The sequence below is a fragment of the Momordica charantia genome (assembly GCF_013281855.1).
Source record: "Momordica charantia cultivar OHB3-1 chromosome 10 unlocalized genomic scaffold, Mcharantia_2.0 BLBB01000010.1, whole genome shotgun sequence".
In the NCBI taxonomy this organism is placed as follows: Eukaryota; Viridiplantae; Streptophyta; class Magnoliopsida; order Cucurbitales; family Cucurbitaceae; genus Momordica; species Momordica charantia.
Window position 1 is genome coordinate 16,218,187 of NW_028275158.1, and position 22,097 is coordinate 16,240,283.

Consider the following 22,097-nt stretch of genomic DNA (forward strand, 5'->3'; position numbering starts at 1 on the left):
ACTCCTCTTTCCATTACTCCAACTCTGAAAATCATTATTAGATACAGCCGCTCTTTAAATGTCCCAAGACATATTTCAACAAGCCTTGTGACTTGTTTACAAGATTATTTTTAAAAAGTTTAGCTAGGAGAGTGAATGCAGTTTTTCTTGAGACAATTTCCAGCAACCAGACATCTTTTATCGGGGAGAGACTTGTTGATTCCATTTTAGAAGTTGACAAAGTGCTCACAAGGTGTCATGTCCTTGACTTTAAGTTGAGTACTACAGGGAGTGAATACAAAAGTGAACATTACCGCATTGATGTCTTGACTGTGACAGATTAATGAACTGAAATAAGGGGTAGTAGGTGATATTAACATAAGTTGCTACTTAATAGCAAAGATGAAGACCTGTAACACTTCCCAGGTCGAATTCTTCCAGCCCTACCAGTCCTTTGTCTAGCCGAGGCCTTAGATATTGGTGCAACAATAAGGCTTTCAATATCTGATATCTATAAAACAGGAGATTAATTAAAAATTACATTTCCAGTGCATCATCACCTATATGATCCACAGAAAGGGAACTTCACCAATAAAGATGGTTAAAATAGTCTTTATTATTCAAGTCTTCAACATAACTTTTAAAACACATCAAGACTTGTAGCATCAGTAATAGCCAAAATATTGATTAGCGTTACAAAAAAGTCAACCAAGAAAATGGGAGGAAGCACAACTTTTTGCAGAAGATACAGACAGTGAATCTTTATACACATTATGATGAATTAAATGAAAAACGAAATTACTGGATTGTAAAACCGCAGCTTAGAGAACCCACTGTCAACAACATAGACAATGCCCTGCACAGAATAGAAGAGTCCAGAGTGAGGGATTTCCAAGCTATAGGAAAGCCTTTTAATAAACACAAATCTAACCTCGAGAGTTAATGATGTCTCTGCTATATTTTTTGAAATCACTACTTTCCTCTTCCCCCTGGGTGTGGGTGAGAACACAAGCTCCTACAGCATTTTATTTAGTATGTGCGTAGACAACTGTAATGAGTATTCAATATAAAGCAAGACGTCTATTCGTCCCACTAAGATACAAGGTAACTTGTTGGTTGTCACTAACCTGCTCTGCAGGTGAAAGCCCAGAGTAGAGGCAAGACGATCAATTCTGAAAAAGAAGCATGTAAGTTAGTCTTGAAATGAACCAAAATCTGCCATATGCATCAACCCCAAATAACATCATGAGTAGTTTTTGGGCAGAGTTAAAACTGTTGGCATCATTTATTTTGTACCAACAACCAAACAAAATAAGCAAACTATAAGAAATTGGGTTATGAATTTATGGTACAAGATTAGACTATTATCTTATCTCAAGATTTTATAAAAATTGTAGGGATGATGATGAGATCCTGACACAGAAACACGATCATGGATGGGGGCATCCAATGCTCATGAGTACACATGATAATTATTGCACTATTTCAAGTTCTAAATGCTACATGATCAACAAGTGTCCGCAACTCAAATCTAAATAGAGCGTTGCACGAACGGACCTGATTTTTTTCGATCATTTCGCTCTTCTTCTCTAAGCAATTGAATAGCAGCATCAATATCATCTTGGCCAGTGAGAAATACAAGTACATCACCTGGAGGTTCCTAAGGAACAAACATAAATTTTAACAAAAATATTGGTTCAATATAAAACATTACATTATGGTATGGTTTAAGGAAATACAAAATTTTCCACCAATCTGGAGAACTTTCATATGTCATAGAAATGTCAATCGAACTTCCAAAACCACTTCCTACAAATTAGCACATTAACGGTTTGTGCTCGTTGCTGCAATTGCAAGGTTCATATGCTAGAACTGATATTCTAATACGTTCAACTCCACTCGCACCTCTCTCAGATGAAAGTTGCATCTCTCTAAAATCAGTCAGCTTTCGACTAAATTGTAGAATGAATTCATGAGAAGATTGCCTTCATCTACTTGCTTGTGCAACAACCTTCATATGCCTTGAACAGGTCATACAGGGTGCTGATCGAAGCATCAAATTAGCAGTAATCTTATACTAGTCTAGTTCCCTTTGTATGCTGCTTTTTGAAATGTCATTAAAATTAATTGTGTATTATTAAAAAATAAGTGCCAACTATAAATATTTTAATCAGTTCTTATACTGATAAGTAGTTATAGTTAATAATAATATACACAATCTCAAAGGTCACCTGTTCATGAATTGACAATACAGTTGAACAGTAGACTGGACATAGTTTGAAACAGACTCCAAGGTAGAAAATTTGTACATTAAACCCTCTTCCCTGAATGTCAAAAATGCTTCAGCTACAATTTCCATATGATATGAACTTGCATCTCCCAAATTTAAAAGTATAGAAAGATGATACAATGGTATGAAATCTTTGCCAAACATGTCATTTGATTAGATGAGAAAGGCAAACAAGATAGGAAAGTCATCCATCCTACTCAAAAGGAGCTACAAAAAACTCTCTGATCAAAGATAATGTTAGTTGTAAGATTTAGTTGTTAATTGGTTTGAACAGTTTTTTGTTAGTTGGTTATTTGGTTAGTAATTGGTTAACTAGTCATTGGGGTAACATCCTCTATCAATAGAATGGTAGTCTCTTGTACTTGGAATACTTTTGAATAATAATAAAAACTTTGGTTGATAATCTTTGAGTCCAATCTCTTAGATGCTAGGTTGCACAAATTTCTAACATTCATCCATCCTCCATTGGAGTGAATAACATCCGTTTAACACCACACCATCCAAAACAGTAACACTGCATTGTATAATTCTACCTCACTGTTAAATATTTGTCCGTCAATGAATTGAAAGCATAATGGTCAAGGAACATTATCCAGTGTGTGTGTGTATAACAAAAACCAAATATCGATGCGGGGAATATCACATTTCCCTCAATTTTCAGTTTTAGCAAGGGCCTAAGTAGGAAAAGGCCCAACTGAAATAGCAATGAGCGGCTATACTTTTCGAAGTTAAAAACATAATGAGATTCAAATTTTAAAATGTAAAATAAAATTTAAAAAACAGAATAAAATAAAACCTGGGTTGGAAGAAAGTTGACATAGATTTAGCCTCAATCGTAGCAGAAGAGATAACCAATTGCAGATCAAGTCGCGGCCGTTGAATCTGGATTACAGGCAATTAACACCCTTAAAGAATGTATAAGCTGCAAAGATATTGAAAGTACATTCTTTGTCCTTATCAATGATTTTTGTACCTTTTTCAAGAGACCAAGTAACATGTCAGTTGAGATAGACCTTTCACGGGCCTCATCCACCATTATTACACTGAAACATTCCAATGAAATTGTTTCAATTTTTTTAATTTAAAAAATGCAAGCATAGCATAATATGATACGAATTGCTCAAAAAAAAAAAAAAAAAACACAACAACATCCTCTGTTTTGTAGACTTAGGAAGTTCATGGAATGACCAGCAGAAATATTTAATAGACATTGGAAAAGAGACTCCCAATTGCAATTGAAAGCTTGAGAAACCAATAAAGTATAAATGCGGCCAAAAACTAAAAGGTTGACTAGACACTAATTAAATAAATAACCCTTCATTCTCAAATTCCTTCCACTAAGATAACCAAGATGAGTTTGAGAACTTCCTAACCAAGAACAGGTATCTGATATGTGGGGTCCTGTGTCTTAAGTTTATTTTTCACCTTTAAATATAAAGAAATAAGTGAATATTAACAAGCCTAGAATAGTTATTTAAATTAAACAGCAACAACCAGAAGTTTTTATCTAATTCTAGATATGGTGCATTATTTTTATGGAAACCAAGAGAATTAAAAATGTATGAAATTGTAGAAAATTCTCATTGTTGTGTATATAATATAACTAATTGCATAAAAAAAATAAAAAGTGACACTTCAGATGATAGACGATGACTTATTCCTACTGGTGTGTTAGTCAAAACTAATTTGTTATTCAAAAGGTATCACATCATCGATTGATATGGAAACCAGAAAGCCAAAATATCTCTCTATCTCTCTCCCAAGCATAGTTCTCACAAAATAATGGGAAACACACCTATCCAAGGAAAGGTCATCTTTAACACAATAATATATCAAAAAGCAACATCACCTTTTTCATAATATAAGGGCTGGTTGTTATAAATTATAATTATTATTTTTCAATTTTATTTTTATACCATTCTTACTTTCTTACAAGAATGGATCTCACTGAATACTGTGAAACTCACCACAAGACAAGGGATATTGAACACCATAGAATCAACTATCACAACGCTACAGGCTACATCTTATACCAGCTGAAACTCTCGTGCTGAATAGATTCTGACAAGATTAGGTTGGGGAGAGGATTTGTTTTCCTTGCAAAACTTAAACGTGTTCTAAGACATCCTCAAAATTTTGTGGAATGTCGGAGAAAATAACATGCATGAATCCAAAAACGTATCTATGGGCTGTTGGATTCTTTCTTATTAGCTAAAAAATAGGTTTCTTTGTCCTATAGAAAACAACCCGACCAACAAAAACTCGCAACGGTATTGAACCACACATACCCAATAGCCCAAGAAACAAATGGGAATCTTCTATTTTGAGACACTGTTGTTAAAACTTGACAGGACAGGCAGATATGGTCCAAGAAATATACTAAAATTGCAAGTTACCAAGTGAACTGACACACTGACATATGTGTGGTCATGAAGAGAGAGATTTACCGTCATGTCAATATAGCAATAGAAGAGGAGTGCGAAGAAGCTTTCTCGGTTAATGAGAGAACAAAACAAGTCTACAAGGAAGATGAAGAGAAGCAACGGTCGATTTATATGCATTACAAGTTGGCCTCTCTCTTTCTCTCTCCAGGGAAACAATGATAGAAAATGTATGGCACTTAATTGATACAATTGCCATGGTCAACACCTGCAAATGCATAAAAAAAATCAGTAGTTAAAGACTTCGTTTTAACAAGTCTTCGCTGCAGAAGTTCTAAATTCAAGAATTAATACATACAACCGTCAGCACGACCATTAATTATCAATCTACTACCGTCACCACATCTTCTTCAATTCAATTTCTTTCATTAAAAGAAAACAAAGTCATCAATCTATCATATCATCATATGTAAATTGTGTATTGCATTTCCATTGCCTTTTGTACAAGTCTGTCTCTTTTTCAAGAGAGAAAAATTCAACCCTCTCTTTGTGCTCTTTTTAATCAGATGCATGTGATGTCCATACATACAAATATGCATGCATGAATGTATTTGATGTATGTGTATACGTGGATAATGGATATAGATGCTTTGATGTATGTTTAATATACAAGCAAGTGGTGCTTGAATGCTGCTTATAGTAAAAGAAAGCTGTTGGGCGGCAAGGAACAGGTGAATGGTTGCTTTCCATGTATACCTGGCGTATACTATGGGTATAATGCTAACCAAATGTAATCACTTTTTGAGTTGCTTTTGTGTGTGTATTTTCGTATTGAATAACGAAAAGGGCTATTGATTTAATAAAGTGAAAACTATGTCAATAAAAATAAAACATGTAGAAGCCCAACAATGTACATTGATAGTATCACTAAATGAAATAGTTTAAAAAATGTATTATGTTGTTTATAACTTCTGTTTTTCTATTCTTCAAACACAACCCAAGTAGTAAAACTTAATTAGTGTAAAGAACCTATATTAACGGTTCTAATTCCCTCCCTCCAAGTTGACTTGTTAAAAGAACATTGTTTCTAATTAATAATTAAGAGTTTCTCTTGTCTTTTCGAAAGAGTTACAAATAAAATTCGAAACTTGTGTTTTCAGTTGGTCAATAATCTCTCCCTCAATAACTGGGGAGAGAAACAGAGAATAAGAAAGAAGGAAAAAGAAGAGAGAAATGAAGAGGAAAGAAAGGATTGAACTAAACAGTTGGTCTGACAACCTCTTCCTATGAAATAGAGATGGAGGCTAAATCAGAATTTGTAGAACAGATGGTGATGACTCATGCCCGTACTTATCATCTTACACGTCATTTCAGTAATGCATAAAAGTACTCTAATCTTCAATATTTTTTCCCTTTAATCTTCTTTTTTATTTCTCTTGATACTATCTAAAATTGTGAAATATGTAAGAACAATGCTTCTACGAGTTGCTGTCAATGTTTTTAAAAGACTTAAGGCAGTTTTGAGGTTTTTTCTCATGAAGAGGCGAGGCGTAAGCCTTGTGGCGGTGTGAGGCGTAAGCCTCATTTTAAATAGAAAAAAAGTAAAAAAATAATAGGAATGTAAAATCATGTATTATTAATATGTTACTATTCATATTGAAGTATGAAATGCATCCTTTTTTTAATTAGAACTAAAATTTAATTCTAAAAAATTAGTAAAATAAAAAAGAATACTGAAATATTAAAAAAAAACAAACAGGAAAAATATGGATAAAAGAAAAATTAGAAAAAGCACATCAATTACTTTTATTAAAGTTAGAACTGAAAACATTACTTAACCAAATTAAAAAACTTGTAACATATATTTAGGTGTAATATTTGTTGAAAATCGTATAACAGTAGAAAAGGTTGGGCTGCCAGTAGAAAAAACGAAACAAAACAAACAAAGAAAACTAATTCGGTTGTTTTCCACCACCGTAAAACAATCCAGTAGCCCAAAGGGAGAGAAAGTTAAGCATTAAATGAGCCAAATACTGCCAAAAACCACCGCATGACTTTTTTTTTATAATTCCCCATTGGAGCTTGAGGCTTACGCCTTTCAAGCCTCAGAGGCGTAAGCAAAGAGGCTTACGCCTCAAACAATTTTTAAAACAGTGGTTGCTGTTATGACAAAAAAAAAAAAGTAGGGAAGTACCTTATGGAAAATCCTTCCAATGACATAAATTTACAAGAGTATTTAATCATTCACGTTCAGAGAGCCTCTAGCAATGGCAGAACAGAAGGAAATCCTGATTGACCTTTTACGTGGTTCGCCAGAACAAAAAAGAACAACAATTAGAAACAAGTAGGAGTTGCTTGATAGTCCAATTAACCACATGTATTTCCAGCCAGAATTCCCAAGCTAGGATCATAGTTATAAACTCAAGTTCCTCCTGCGTTCATATAGATGGCCCAAATCTTTATCAATCGACACATTCAAACGAGGAGAAACAACTTCTCTTTCTGTAATAGACAATATAATAAGAATCGTGCTGAAAACTGTACACTTCATCTCCCACTACACATGCCTATAAACTCGTTCCTATACATTTTTAACAGCGGAAAACCTCTAAGAATTTCAAGAATTGAATACATGCAAGTCCAGCAATACATTGTAATGACCCTTCTCAATTTCTTCCTCTTTCACGCCATGAAGAAGAAGGGTTTCAATTATTATATCTTCCCATTCTATGCCATTAGCTCCCTTTCGCTTTCTTTTCTTCACAGTACTTGAATTACCACTCGTAGCATTTGAGGGAACCATGATCCTCCGAATTCGCATATTGGCAGCATTTATTTTCTCCTTCCTCGTTTTGTATGCATTGCAACTAGAAACAAATGATGGCGGGATACCATTCAACCCTACATCAGTCTCCAATAATTGCTGCAATAGAAGCTTTTTGCTTAATTCTGATTTTCCCTCCCACCACTCTGTACCAAAGTGAAAACCAGCTTTTCTTCCCTGCTTTCTTCCATAGACCTCTACAATCCCACCCGATGACCTGAGATGATCCATTTCATTCAAAAACTTGTTATAAATCAAGGATAAACATTCATGTGAAATGCTGAGCTTGTTCCTATAGTCACCAGTGGATTCATCAAACCTACTATTGCTCCGTAACTCAAAATAGTCACCAATGGATTCATCAAACCTACTATTGCTCTGTAACTCAAAATACTGAGAATCATCTTCCAAATTATTAACTTCACCCCCATACTCAAAATCTTTTCTTAAACACTCGTTTACTGCGTCCTGCAAATCAATCCCCACATTCTCCAAATTCTTCCCCTTAGCACCAGCATTTGCCATTGATTTCAACTCCATATACTGGATCACGAAAGGTGCATTCTTCACAATATTCTTCGTTGTGATATCCTTTCCCCAAGGCAACTTTTTGCCAACCTCCACAAGTGCCTGCAAAAGTTCCTTGTACCTCTTCTTACTCGTAGAAACATTGGCATGAACCTCCATTGCTACATTGTCAATACTGACTTTGACCTCATTCAATTCTGACACTAGAACCAGCACAGCAGCCACCATAGGTAATGGTTGCCGCCCAGTTGTCAGAAACCATTTCATAGCACACTGTAACAAAAAGATTCCTTGCTTAATCATTCTCTCCATTGTATCTGCTTCTACTCTTGAGAAAGACGGTGAATTCCTTGTCACCCGCTCTAATGACCCCACAATATTAAACACCGGGAACTCAGGCCCTTTCAAGTCCAAAAAATCGACAACTCTGAGAACCATTCTGCCAAGTTCATGAACATCACATTCAATGGTCGATGCAACCTCCGACATTGGTAATGGAATATTATCCTTACGCATGGAAACGTAAGCACAAGCACCAACGAGAATTGGGAACCAATCACCTAGTCCATACTCACCTTTTGTAATCGTCGATACTAAAAGCCTAACGTCATTGGATTTGGAAGGAGACAATCCTAATCTAAACGTAACATCTTCAATAATTTTTTGAGCCTCAAAGATTTTCTTGTCTTTGTAATTCAGAACGCCACCCGAACCTGAGGTTCCAACGCGGACGAATGTGCCCTGTGGACCATTGATACCGCAAATCTGAGCCTCGTAGTTGTCAAATTCCTGAACAATACCGCAGGAGGAGCAAATCAGGTTGCCGGAGACATCGTCACGGAAGAGGGACTTGCTGCAACAATTCTTGCAGGAACTCATCGGAGAGACAAAATTGGAGGCAAATTCAGTACATCAATTTCGAGGTTTTCTGAAGATGAGAAAATTATAAGCAGTATGGGAGATTTCACCGATGAAGAAAATATCAACGTTTTGTGCCAAGTACAAACCTTGAGAAACGTTCCTCTTCCTAGAGAGATGCGAGTGTCGGGTGGGGGTGACTGTGAGAAAGATCGAAATCAGCGGCGGGAACTGGAAGAGCTGAATTTCAAAAATAACCAATTCCTAGAACACGATATGAAGAGAAATCTAGAGAAGCTTCATTCTTTCTAATAGAAAAAAAAAGTTGGCTTAACTTTCAGTCTGCTCTCTTAGCCTCCTATGCTCCTCACTCAATGCTGTGAAGGTACCAAAAATAACGTTAAAATCAAAGCCATTCATATTTCAAGCAACAAAAACAAGAAAAGAAAACCAAAAGGATTTATCTTTACATGAGTGTGTAGGCACGGCCGGCTTTAACTTTACCACAATCTTTGTAGCCCCAAATTCCAACTGCCTCTCTTCACTGCATACTACAAAGTTGGAAGCATATACTTTGAAAATGAAGAAGTGACTAGGAAACGAGAACTTGGACAAAGAAAAGGAAAGGAAAACTACTTGCCTTTCCACAGAACTCACAGAAGTATTGGTATTTTCTGTTCTGACTGACTTCGTTCTTCTTAATCTCCTTTCATAGATTGGCCCCATATCGAGTACCTGTCAACAGCAGAATTTAAGAAAAGAAAAGAAAATAATAAAAGAAAATCCTCCATGCAAAGAATGATCCAACTAGCGTATGCTATACACAAAGGCTTGTAATTGTAATCCCAATACTAAGCATGGATCTTCAAAAGTCGAGAAATATGGTTTGTGATGACACTGATGTATATCGACTCACATCTCAAAAAATATTTTAGGGAAACATTACCACCAAAACCATCAATGGTACCACTTTATTTTCGATACCAGGGCAGGAGAATCCGTTTTGAAAGTTTTTTTTTTCTACAGAGGAAACTTCTCTCTCCTTTCACTACAAGAATTTTAATTTTTCCCAACGCTATAAAACGTTGGGACAAGACCAAAAAAACATTGGGAGTAGTTTCTCCCAATGATAAATATTCGTCAGCAAAAAAGCCGCCAGAAGTGCGTTGGAAAATCACATTGCCAACGTTTTTTAAAAAATGTTGGCAGAACAATACTTTTGCCAACGTTCAAAAAACGTTGGTAGAGCTGACTTTCTACCAACGTTTCCTAAACGTCGGCAGATCTACGAACGTTTTAAAGAAATGTTGGCAAATAGAAACTTTTGCCAACATTTTAGAGAAATCTTGGTTGAGTTGTCGAAGTTATGAAAACGTTGGCAGAAGTTTCCATCAGCCAACGTTTTTCAAAATGTTGGCAAAAGTTTCTATCTGCCGACACTTTTCAAAACGTCGGTAGAATAGTATATCTGCTGACGTTTTGAAAAGCGTTGGCAGATCTACTATTATGCCAACGTTTTGAAAAGCGTCGACAGATCTACTATTCTGCCAATATTTATTTAATTTTTATAAAATAAAATGGGTTAATTTCAATCCCGACATTCTTGAGAGACCTCATTTGAAGGTCAAATACCAAAATGTCAAATACCAAAATATAATCCAGGTTCAAATGTTTCAAAAGTTATTGAATTTATAGGTTCGAAATCTTTCCAAAGCTACAAAAACCTAACTAGAGGTTTTATGCCTATCCAGATAAACAGGGCATGATCCGCCTGAGAATTGACTCAAGAAACTTTCAAATTAGTTTTTGAAGTTAATGAACTCTCGTAGATTGTTGGCTAAAACTTCTTCGGTTCGGCTTCGGTACTATCCAACCGTTCTTCAGTCTCCCTCAATTCGTTTGATTAAGCTTAGCGATCTCATCACTTGAAGACCACTTGCATCACTTCATCAAATAGAGAGTTGCAGGTGTTAGTTCGGGAGATAGAACAAATTTAAACCTATATGAGATAGATAAAAGTTCTCAAATAAATCAGATCAGATTTGCAAAAGAGACTAATCACAAAACTAAACTATTAACCCTTACATTGAATCTTCTGTTACATCTACCATTTTTTCACACCTGCCACGAGGAGTCCTCTAGACAATATGAAATATCAAAGTTCAAGATCAAATTAAAAAAAAAATGTAGAAGCGTTCTCTTCACCGACAATGAACGATTTAAGAGACTTGAGTACAGAACAAATGGAGATGCCTATTATAAGTGATCTATCATGAGGTATCTGCAACTTCATGGATTGTCATCCATTCATTTAATCAGAAAATAGATAAGAAACTTTGATTATAAGTTTGTCTATAGATTGAGGAAACCTATGCATAGTCCTTATAAGTTATTGAATAATGAATATAGGTCATTGAGGAAACTCCCAAGGTCCAAATTAGTCAAGAAAATGTTGAAATCCAAGGCTGTTATATTTTGTTACTTTGCAATTATATCTTGATGTAAATTGATTCATAAACAATACAATATACGTTCATATCATAAGAATTGGGATAAGGGATTCGAACCTGAAATTTATGTACTGGCAGAGCATCGTAAACTCATGAGCAATAAGTATTGTTGGCACTGGAAAAGATATAAGCAACAGAGGAAGGAGAAAAGTAGTGAGACTACTAACGAGTAAAAGAGCAAATTATAGGAAGGAGAAAGGTAGTGAGACTACTAACGAGTAAAAGAGAAAATTATAGGAGTGGGTCAACGTCGAATAAATGTTGGAGGGGGCGGGTAACTCAAATCGTCCTTCGTTTGGGTGTGGGTCGACGTGGAAGGAAGAAATCAGTGCTAGGATTTGCAAAACATATTGGGATGTTGCTGTTCGACACATCGCTGCACTACCAACATGGATCCAAGGTTGCCGATGTTCGTGGATTGCTGAAAACGCTGCAGAAATCGTCGGGAAAGGAAGAAAGACGTTGGATTTAGTTCGTGGAGGGTCCACCGGGATAGTTCACCAGAGGGAGCGCGCCGGCCAGATCTGGGCACGAGCCACCGCTACTGCAGGTTACCCGTTCTGCGCCGCCGCCGGATCGAGACTACCGGATCGCTGTAAAAATCGCTGAGGCGCCGCCGGTGTTGCTATCGTCGAAGAAACCAAGATGTGCCGCTGCTGGATCACCAGACCACACGCCGTCGCGTCGTCCTTAGATGCTGCACCGCCGTTCGCCGCTGCAGATCTGGTCGAGGAAGGTGCGGCTGCTCGGTTTCTCGCCGGGGTCGATAGGGGCTCCCAACGGTCTTGGATGCTCGTGGGTCTTGGATTCCGAGAGGACGTCGAAGTTGCTACTGCTGCCGTGGACTCGAAGTCGCAGCCACCGTGTGCCGCCGGTAGAACACCGGAGAAGGAGAAAAAGATAGGGGTGGGGCTGGCGGCTGAAGAAATAAGGGCGAGGAACGAGAAGATGTCTAGGGTTCCTTTTTTTTTCTTTCATTTCTTTCTCTCTTTTATTTTCTTACCTTTTTAAAAACGAATAAACCCAAAATTAAACTTAATTATAATTTACCTAAAATTAGAATTCCAAATTTGAAAATTCGACCAAAGAATTCAAAGCTCGTTTTAAATCTTAAAATAAAAATAATGCTTTTAACAATAAAAATATTTAACTTTCGAAATAAATTAAAATATATATATATATTATTATAAGAATAAAAATATTTAACTTAAAAGTTGAAAAGATTTACTTAAAACTTAATAAATATTTCAAACAACTTAAATTGATAATATATTATTAAATTAAATTTGAGGATGCACAACTCAGGTGAAAATACATCATTAAAATAAATCTAGTAAACTATATTGTAATTACAAAATTACTACTTTTGTAAGAATCCACAACTTATTTAAAAGAATTACTGAATAAGTTTTGTTATATTATACAAAATAATAATAATAATTTTGTTAGATTTATTTCACCGATGACGAAAATATCAACGTTTTGTGCTAAGTCCAAACACTGAGAAACGTTCCTCTTCCTAGAGAGATGCGAGTGTCGGGTGAGGGGTGACTGTGAGAAAGATCGAAATCAGCGGCGGGAACTAGAAGAGCTGAATTTTGAAAATGAGCCGAATGTCTAAATTGAACTGCACGTTTATGGGCCCAAATAATTATATCGGGCCTTCGGCACGTTCATTGGGCCATCTGAATGGAAAATGAAAATTTACATATATTCCATTGTATATCAAAATACCCATAAATATAAGGATACATTTTTTTAACCATATAAGGACGCATTTGGTTGATGATTTAAAACACAAAATATTAAAATTAGAGAGGGAATGAAAGACAAAGCTGTATAACTTGTATTACACTATTTTGAATATGTATTTGGTAGAAAATTTGGTAATTGAGTTGCTTTTGTGTGTGTATTTTCGTATTGAATAACGAAAAGGACTATTGATTTAATAAAGTGAAAACTATGTCGATATATATAAAACGTGTAGAAGTCCAACAATGTACATTAACAGTATCACTAAATGAAATAGTTTAAAAAATGTATTATGTTGTTTATAACTTCTGTTTTTCTGTTCTTCAAAAACAACCCAAGTAGTACAACCTAATTAGTGTAAAGAACCTATATTAACAATTCTAATTCCCTCCCTCCAAGTTGACTTGTTAAAAGAGCATTGTTTCTAATTAATAAGTAAGAGTTCCTCTTGTCTTTTCGAAAGAGTTACAAATAAAATTCGAAACTTGTGTTTTCAGTTGGTCAATAATCTCTCCCTCAATGACGGGGGAGAGAAACAGAGAATAAGAAAGAAGGAAAAAGAAGAAGAAATGAAAGAGGAAAGAAAGGATTGAACTAAACAGTTGGTCGGACAGCCTCTTCCTGCGAAATAGAGATGGAGGCTAAATCAGAATTCGTAGAACAGATGGTGATGACTCATGCCCGTACTTATCATCCTACACGTCATTTCAGTAATGCATAAAAGTACTCTAATCTTCAATATTTTTTCCCTTTAATCTTCTTTTTTATTTCTCTTGATACTAAATAAAATTGTGAAATATGTAAGAACAATGCTTCTAATCGAGTTGCTATAAATGTTTTAAAAGACTTAAGGCGATTTTGAGGCTTTTTCTCATGAACAGGCGAGGCGTAAGCCTTGAGGTGATGTGAGGCGTAAGCCTCATTTTAAATAGAAAAAAAGTAAAAAAATAATAGAAATGTAAAATCATGTATTACAAATATGTTAGTGTTCATATAGAAGTATGAAATGCATCTTTTTTTTTAATTAGAACTAAAATTTAATTCTAAAAAATTAGTAAAATAAAAAGGAATACTGAAATATTAAAAAAAAACAAACAGGAAAAATATGGATAAAAGAAAAATTAGAAAAAACACATCAATTACTTTTATTAAAAGTTAGAACGAAAACATTACTTAACCAAATTAAAAAACTTCTAACATATATTTAGGTGTAATATTTGTTGAAAATCTTGTAAACCATATAACAGTAGAAAAGGTTGGGCTGCCAGTAGAAAAAATGAAACAAAACAGACAAAGAAAACTAATTCGGTTGTTTTCCACCACCGTAAAACAATCCACTAGTCCAAGGGACAGAAATTTAAGCATTAAATGAGCTTTTTTTTATAATTCCCCATTGGAGCTTGAGGCTTACGCCTTTCAAGCCTCAGAGGCGTAAGCAAAGAGGCGCTTACGCCTCAATCGATTTTTAAAACAGTGGTTGTTGTTATGACAAAAAAAAAATGAACAAGTAGGGTAACTTCTGGAAAATCCTTCCAATGACATAAATTTACTAGAGTATTGAATCATTCACGTTCAGAGAGCCTATAGCAAAGGGGAACAGAAGGAAATCCTGATTGACCTTTTACGTGGTTCGCCAGAACAAAAAAGAACAACAATTAGAAACAAGTAGGAGTTGCTTGATAGTCCAATTAACCACACGTATTTCCAGCCAGAATTCCCAAGCCATGATTATAGTTATAAAGAAGAAGGGTTTCAATTATTATATCTTCCCATTCTATGCCATTAGCTCCCTTTCGCTTTCTTTTCTTCACAGTATTTACATCACTACTCGTAGCATTTGACGGAACCATGATCCTCTGAATTCGCATACTGGCAGCATTTATTTTCTCCTTCCTCTTTTTGTATGCATTGCAACGAGAAACAAATGATGGCGGGATACTATTCAACCCTACATCAGTCTCCAATAATTGCTGCAATAGAAGCTTTTTGCTTAATTCTGATTTTCCCTCCCACCACTCTGTACCAGAGTGAAAACTAGGTTTTCTTCCCTGCTTTCTTCCATAGACCTCTACAATCCCACTCGATGACCTGAGATGATCCATTTCATTCAAAAACTTGTTATAAATCAAGGATAAACATTCATGTGAAATGCTGAGCTTGTTCCTATAGTCACTAGTGGATTCATCAAACCTACTATTGCTCCGTAACTCAAGAATCATCTTCTAAATTCTTAATTTCACTCCCATACTCAAACTCTTTTCTTAAACACTCGTTTACTGCGTCCTGCAAATCAATCCCCACATTCTCCAAATTCTTCCCCTTAGCACCAACATTTGCCATTGATTTCAACTCCATATACTGGATCACGCAAGGTGCATTCTTCACAATATTCTTCGCTGTGATATCCTATCCCCAAGGCTACTTTTTGCCAACCTCCACAAGTGCCTGAAAAAGTTCCCTGTACCTCTTCTTACTCGTAGAAAAATTGGCATGAACCTCCATTACTACATTGTCAATACTGACTTCGACCCCATTCAATCTTGACACTAGAACTAGCACAACAGCCACCATAGGTAGTGGTTGTCGCCCAGTTGTCAGAAATCATTTCATAGCACACTGTAACAAAAAGATTCCTTGCTTAATCATTCTCTCCATTGTACCTGCTTCTACTCTCGAGAAAGACAGTGAATTCCTTGCCGCCCGCTCTAATGACCCCACAATATTAAACACCGGGAACTCAAGCCCTTTCAAATCCAAAAATCGACAACTCTGAGAACCATTCTGCCAAGTTCATGAACATCACATTCAATGGTCGATGCAACTCCGACGTTGGTCATGGAATATTATCATTACTCATGGAAACGTAAGCACAAGCACCAATGAGAATTGGGAACCAATCACCTAGTCCATACTCACCTTCTGTAATCGTCGCTACTAAAAGCCTAACGTCGTTTTATTTGGAAGGAGACAATCCTAATCTAAACGCAACATCTTCAATAATTTTTTGAGCCTCAAAGATTTTCTTGTCTTTGTAATTCAGAACGCCACCCGAACCTGAGGTTCCAATGCGAACGAATGTGCCCTGTGGACCATTGATACCGCAAAGCTGAGCCTCGTAGTTGTCAAATTCCTGAACAATACTGTAGGAGAAGCAAATCAGGTTACCGGAGACATCGTCACGGAGGAGGGACTTGCTACCACAATTATTGTAGGAACTCATCGGAGAGACGAAAATGGAGGCAAATTCAATACATCAGTTTCGAGGTTTACTGAAGATGAGAAAATTATAAGCAGTATGAGAGATTTCACCGATGAAGAAAATATCAATGTTTTGTGCTAAGTGCAAACCCTGAGAAACGTTCCTCTTCCTAGAGAGATGTGAGTGCCGGGTGAGGGGTGACTGTTAGAAAGATTGAAATCTATAGAAGCTTCATTCTTTCTAATAGAAAAAAAAAGTTGGCTTAACTTTCAGTACGCTCTCTTAGCCTTCTAATAGTGCTCCTCACTATCCCAGCACTAGCAGTGCTGTCAAAGGTACCAAAAATTACGTTAAAATCAAAGTCATTCATATTTCAAGCAACAAAAAACAAGAAAAGAAAACCAAAATAATTTATCTTTACTTGAGTGTGTAGTCACTGTCGGCTTTAACTTGACCACAATCTTTGCAGCCCCAAATTCCAACTACCTTTCTCTTCACTGCATACTGCAAAGTTGGAAGCATATACTTTGAAAATGAAGAAGTGACTAGGAAATGAGAACTTGGACAAAGAAAAGGAAAGGAAAACTACTTGCCTTTTCAGAGAACTCACAGAAGTATTTCCTGTGATGACTGACTTCCATCTTCTTAATCTGCTTTCGTAGACTGGCCCCATATCGGGTACCTATCAACAGCAGAATTTAAGAAAAGAAAAGAATACAAGAAAATCCTCCATGCAGAGAATGATCCAACTTGCGTATGCTATACGCGAAGGCTTGTAATTGTAATCCCAATACTAAGCATGGATCTTCAAAAGTCGAGAAATATGGTTTGTGATGACAGTGATGTATATCGACTCGCGTCTCAAAAAATATTTTAGGGAAACATTACCACCAAAACCATCAATGGTACCACTTTATTTTCGATACCAGGACAGGGGAATCCGTTTTGAAAGGTTTGTTTTCTACATAGGAAATTTTCTCTCCTTTGGTCCTAATAATTTTTTGGACTTGTCCCTTTGTCTTAAAGGTCGTCAATGACTTTTGAAAGAGGAAAACCAAACAAATAAGAACCCTACAAGGGTAGCATTCTAATTCTATCATAAGAATGAAGCAACTCATTGAGAATTCCCTGGAAGAGATCTAGTAATTAGGGCGCAATAAAGAGTAAATAACTTCAGATTGGACTAGATGCAGAGTAATGATAATAGAAAAAGATATTCTCTGCAAAAATAATTATGTAAGCTCCAATATACTAAAAATATAAAGCATAAGTTGAAACTTTTAAATATAACCATATTTTCCAACAATGCTTGCCTTCTTGGTTCTCTGTCGGGTAAAAAGAAAGACATCAGTTTAAAACTTTTCACCGAAAGAATATGAATGCAAAACTCAATTCCCACCACAAGAATGTCAAGCATTTCAATACATAAAAGAGATCGAAGGATGTTTTAGCACGAGGGTGGGGGTGAGGGGCATTGATAAATGCGTAAAACTGCATAAGAATTGTGTAACGAAGAAAGAAGATTAGAAAACTCAAAGCAACAAATGCAAGCAGCACAGTTCCTGCTGAACTCTTGGCCATAGTATAGCAATATCAACTACTCCCCTAGCTTCGGATACAAGTTAATTGCAGCAAAAAGCATTTATTCCTTAACTGGAGCATCAGTCATGAAACTTCAAAATGCCACAAATAATAACAACCTTTGAAGTTCAATACGACCATGAAAGATAAATTCAACCCCAAATACTTGGTGAGTCATAATACATTTACAAATTCAAAGACTTTTTATGTTTTCTCTTTTTGTAATTACAAGTTATGTCGTACCGGTAATCCAATGGTACTGATTCAAATCTTAAAAAGGAAAAAAAGAATGTAACTAGTCGTGATTTTAACCATTAAATATGGAAAAAAGAAGCCAAATCTCTCAGGTTGTCTTTAATTAAAAAGAAAAATAACTAAAACTGTTGAACAGAAACTAACAATGCAATGTTCTGGTGCCCAATAGAAATTTAACAGTCAACTCGAATCGTGAAAATTACGTTGCAGAACTTCACCTAATTGGGGAAAAAAATTGCATCTCCAACTGAACACTATTCTTATACGAACTAACGAATAAAGTGAATAATTTCAGAGAAAAGCCTTTCGGTAGAAATAGAAATCATAGACAATTTTATGTGCCAGTGAATCGAAGGGAGAGAAATTACATAGCTATGAGAAATTGACTCAAATGACCCTTAAAAGTTCTTAAAATGCTCAAAGAACCCACCTATTTTAATTGTGCTCAAATCACCCACTTTAATATTTAGTTGAATTTAAATTGATACGAAATTACACCATTACCCCTCAGTTCAAAAATCAAACAGTTATTATCGCACGTCCCTTTCTTCTCCTTCCCCGTTCGAAATTGCACCGTTCGTCTTCTCCTTCTCCGTTTGAAATCGCTCTAGTTCCATCGTCTTCTCCCTTTCTCTTCTCTTTCTCCGTTGGAAATCGCTCGAGGTAAGTTCCATTTCTGTTAGGCTTTGTTCTTTTTCATCACTTTGAAAGTTAGGGCTTCAATTTTCAACTCTGTTTAGGAGTTCAATGTTTGGTTTTTCCGTCGATTACGTTTTTCGGTGTTTGGATGAACGAATACATGATTAATATGGCATCGATCGTGTATTCCGTGTTTCGAAAAATAGGAAAACTGATTTCGGTGTTCTTGATTTTTGAGTGTATTTTTATGTCGATATGGTCTTTGTGTGTGAGAGTGTATGGTCTTTGTGTGTGAGAGTGTGAGGTTTATTTGAAATATGTCTGTGGGAGGTTCATTTGAAATGTTTGAGGTGGTGTGGTGGGAGGTTGAAGAAGAAGTGCTACTGTTATTTTTCTCGGGTTCGACCTCGGGCGAGGTTGAGCCTGAGGTATTCGTAAGAGGCTCAACCTCGAGGTAACATTGAGGTTGAGCCCAAGGTATTTGAAAGATGTTCAACGACAAGGTTCAGCGTCTTTTGAATACCTCTGGCTCAACCTCGTGGTAACCTCGGGCTCAACCTCGCCCGAGGACGAACCCGAGAAAAATAACAAAGAGCACCAAACCTCTATACTGAGTAATTAAACCGTGTTCATTTTTCACCATATATTTTAGTGTGAACTTTGTTTGTTTGAATATGAGTGTGCATGTTTGTTTGAATTTACTTATAGGAAATGGAAATAGTATCGAAGGTCCCTCCCGCGCCGTATGCCTCGCCCAACTGTCCTATCTATCGCACCTAACAAAGACAGCCCAGGATATTAAAAAGAAACTTACCCCCCGTCAGCTTTGTCTTTTTAGGAAGACTGTATTTGGCCATCTCTTTGATGTGGATCTAGTATTTAACGGGCTGTTAATACATAGCTTGTTACTTAGGAAGGTATTGGTAGAAAAGAGTAGTCCGGACACTATTAGTTTCAACTTGTTTGGGAGTAAGATGTCATTCGGTCGGAGAGAATTTGACCTCATAAGTGGCCTAAAATATTCGAGAGCACACGTTAGGAAAGACACGTATCCTGTTAGGCTTAGAACCTTGTACTTCGATGATGACGTAAACTTGACCTTGGCCGATTTGGAGAAGAAGTACAAAATGTTACGGTTTGAGGATGATTGGGACATGGTGAAGGTATCGATCGTGGAACTAGTATTTCATGAACGAGAGAGAAGTTTGAAGTATGACAGTAGTTTGCTAGGAATAGTAGATGATTGAGAAGTTTGCTGCAACTATGATTGGGATCCATATCGTTTGAGAAGACAATAAGAAGTCTTCAACGAGCACTGGCGAAGAAGACAGATGATGGGAGGTTGAGAAAATCGTATAGTCTGTATGGTTTCCCGTGGGTGTTTCATGTAAATAAATATCATATAATTGCCATATTTATTTGGACCCATTAATGATTACTAACATTCTCTATAATTTATACAAGTGTAGCGGTATGAGACAATATCTTTCATGACTGGACGAGTGCTATGAAAGTTAATGATGACGTGGTACCTCGCATGCTCGGTGGAGGTGTGGTCGTTCGATAGGATGGCTGATGCTAGAAAGAGACATCTTCCAGTCTACAACAGTAAGTGACTAACTTTATTATGCACTTGTTTTCGAACCATACCTCAGTGATATCATATTTCGTGCAGGCCACAACAAAGAGCTTAGAAAAACTGAATCGGAGACGATATTTTTTAATAGGACATTCGAACCACCAGTATCTAATGATGTGGAAAGTGATGAAGAAGGGCTCCAAAGTCCGCGACCCGCATGCGAGGGCCAGGACGATGTGATCGAATATCCACCGGTCGATGATATTGAAGATGGAGAGGCCACAAATAAGAAGAAAGAGAAAAAGAAGAAGAAGATCAAGAAGAAGGTGTATAAGCGGTTAGGAATGTTGAACATGCATATGGATGCCGTGGAAAAGAGGCTCAAGGATGTGGAAGGTGAGTTGAAGTCCATACGGAAGTATTTGCGACGGCTTGCCAGGGTAAGTAGACAAATTCATTAAATTTTGTATTCCTGTATGTTTTTTAAAATTTGGATGGTGTGATATGTCATTTGATGTATAGGGTCGATCTTGCTGATATGCAAAGAGCCAAAGTAGGCGGTGATGCTGGTGGAGCAGACCACATGGACGTTGACATGGCAGAGGTTCACTAGGTCCAAAATGCATCTGATGTCCCGAAAGAACCAAAGGTTCACGAGGTACCGAAGGTTGACATGGAAGATGACGCAAGGGTTCGTAACGTGGAAGAGGTTGAGTCAGACTCGAACTGGTTTCAGACACCGACACCAGAGGTATCAAATCGTACTTCATATACTTCATTTTGTCGATCTATCGAGGTTCTAACTCGTTTACTTTCAGTCCCAATACGTCGATAGTGCATAGCGACGGACGAGGTTGTACCAGACCAATCACAGCATGTAGACTCGGACGAAGTACGTCTCATATCACAACCATTGTCACGTCCCCAAATTGTGCGACCGCAACGAGAAAGGAAAGTACCATGGAAGTTGCGTGCGTCGGTTGAAGTGAAGGTGGACAGAAAACGACATAAGGTCATACAATACAGTCCAGTTGTGGATTTCCGAAAGAGGAAGATGACAAATTTTAGGTGTGGCTAGATGACCATGAGAAACGTTCAACGCGGAAGATCGCATACTCCGTCAGGAATAAGGCCTGGTTCCACAACCTATTGAGGCCAGGTAACTGGTGCACAACCGAGGTAAGTGGTCATAACCATACTAAATGTAGTAAATATGTATACGTTCATGTTTATAAATTGGGTATTGTTTGTAGGTTGTTGATGAGTTGTTCATGTTAGTGCGGAAGAAGCTTAAGCAGCTGTCTGACCTGTATTCTCAGAAGTTTACAACTAGCAATCTAGTTCTTGCGATACGTGTGTTCATGCCTATCCACTAACTTCAAATTGGTCATAGTGCATAGGTCGATGACTCATTGGGTTAAATTTGACATTACAGAACTACTTCAGACGTAAGGATGGTCCATATACATGCATGCAATCTGATAGTTCATTGCCTTCGAGAGTGGCGGTCGAGTACGATTGGGACGGGAGGGACAAGAGCATCATGGGTTATACTGACGACGCTCATACGGACTACCCTTTGAGGTGGATGGAAGTGGACGCCATATATCTCCCTTTTAACATCAGGGGCAAGCATTGGGTAATGGTATCTATCGACCTCGAGGAAGGCGAGATCGTAGTATGAGACTGCTTGAATTCAATGACCACAAATGATGCTATGGA

General features: G+C 36.9%; 1 protein-coding gene and 1 pseudogene across 9 annotated transcripts; both read right to left on the reverse strand.

Moving 5' to 3' along the window:
- Positions 1-577: 577 nt before the first annotated feature.
- On the reverse strand, positions 578-12,350 carry LOC111023677 (plant-specific TFIIB-related protein PTF2). Of its 9 annotated transcripts, none has more exons than XM_088118032.1 (14): positions 11,587-12,350; positions 11,428-11,485; positions 9,501-9,595; positions 9,331-9,404; positions 9,196-9,237; positions 9,010-9,060; positions 6,845-8,930; positions 4,717-4,918; positions 3,243-3,312; positions 3,066-3,151; positions 1,537-1,639; positions 1,107-1,151; positions 911-994; positions 578-835 (listed from the first exon to the last, which is right to left on the reverse strand). In XM_088118032.1, exon 7 carries the CDS (start codon positions 8,879-8,881, stop codon positions 7,268-7,270), a length of 1,614 nt encoding a protein of 537 aa, XP_087974158.1. In that variant the 5' UTR covers positions 8,882-8,930; positions 9,010-9,060; positions 9,196-9,237; positions 9,331-9,404; positions 9,501-9,595; positions 11,428-11,485; positions 11,587-12,350; the 3' UTR covers positions 578-835; positions 911-994; positions 1,107-1,151; positions 1,537-1,639; positions 3,066-3,151; positions 3,243-3,312; positions 4,717-4,918; positions 6,845-7,267. The 9 variants fall into 9 exon arrangements, with proteins under 9 accessions (XP_087974158.1, XP_087974155.1, XP_087974151.1 ...); XM_088118029.1 differs by having other exon boundaries at positions 9,331-9,411; XM_088118025.1 differs by adding an exon at positions 10,946-10,998 and having other exon boundaries at positions 9,010-9,237; positions 9,331-9,411; positions 9,501-10,804.
- Positions 12,351-14,616: 2,266 nt separating this feature from the next.
- On the reverse strand, positions 14,617-16,647 carry LOC148208677 (plant-specific TFIIB-related protein PTF2 pseudogene; annotated as a pseudogene).
- Between the last annotated feature and the right edge of the window lie 5,450 nt (positions 16,648-22,097).

What these genes read in the sequence shown, in the direction of transcription:
- LOC111023677 (XM_088118032.1), bottom strand. Translation starts at nt 8,881, where the DNA reads ATGAGTTCCTGCAAGAATTGTTGCAGCAAGTCCCTCTTCCGTGACGAT.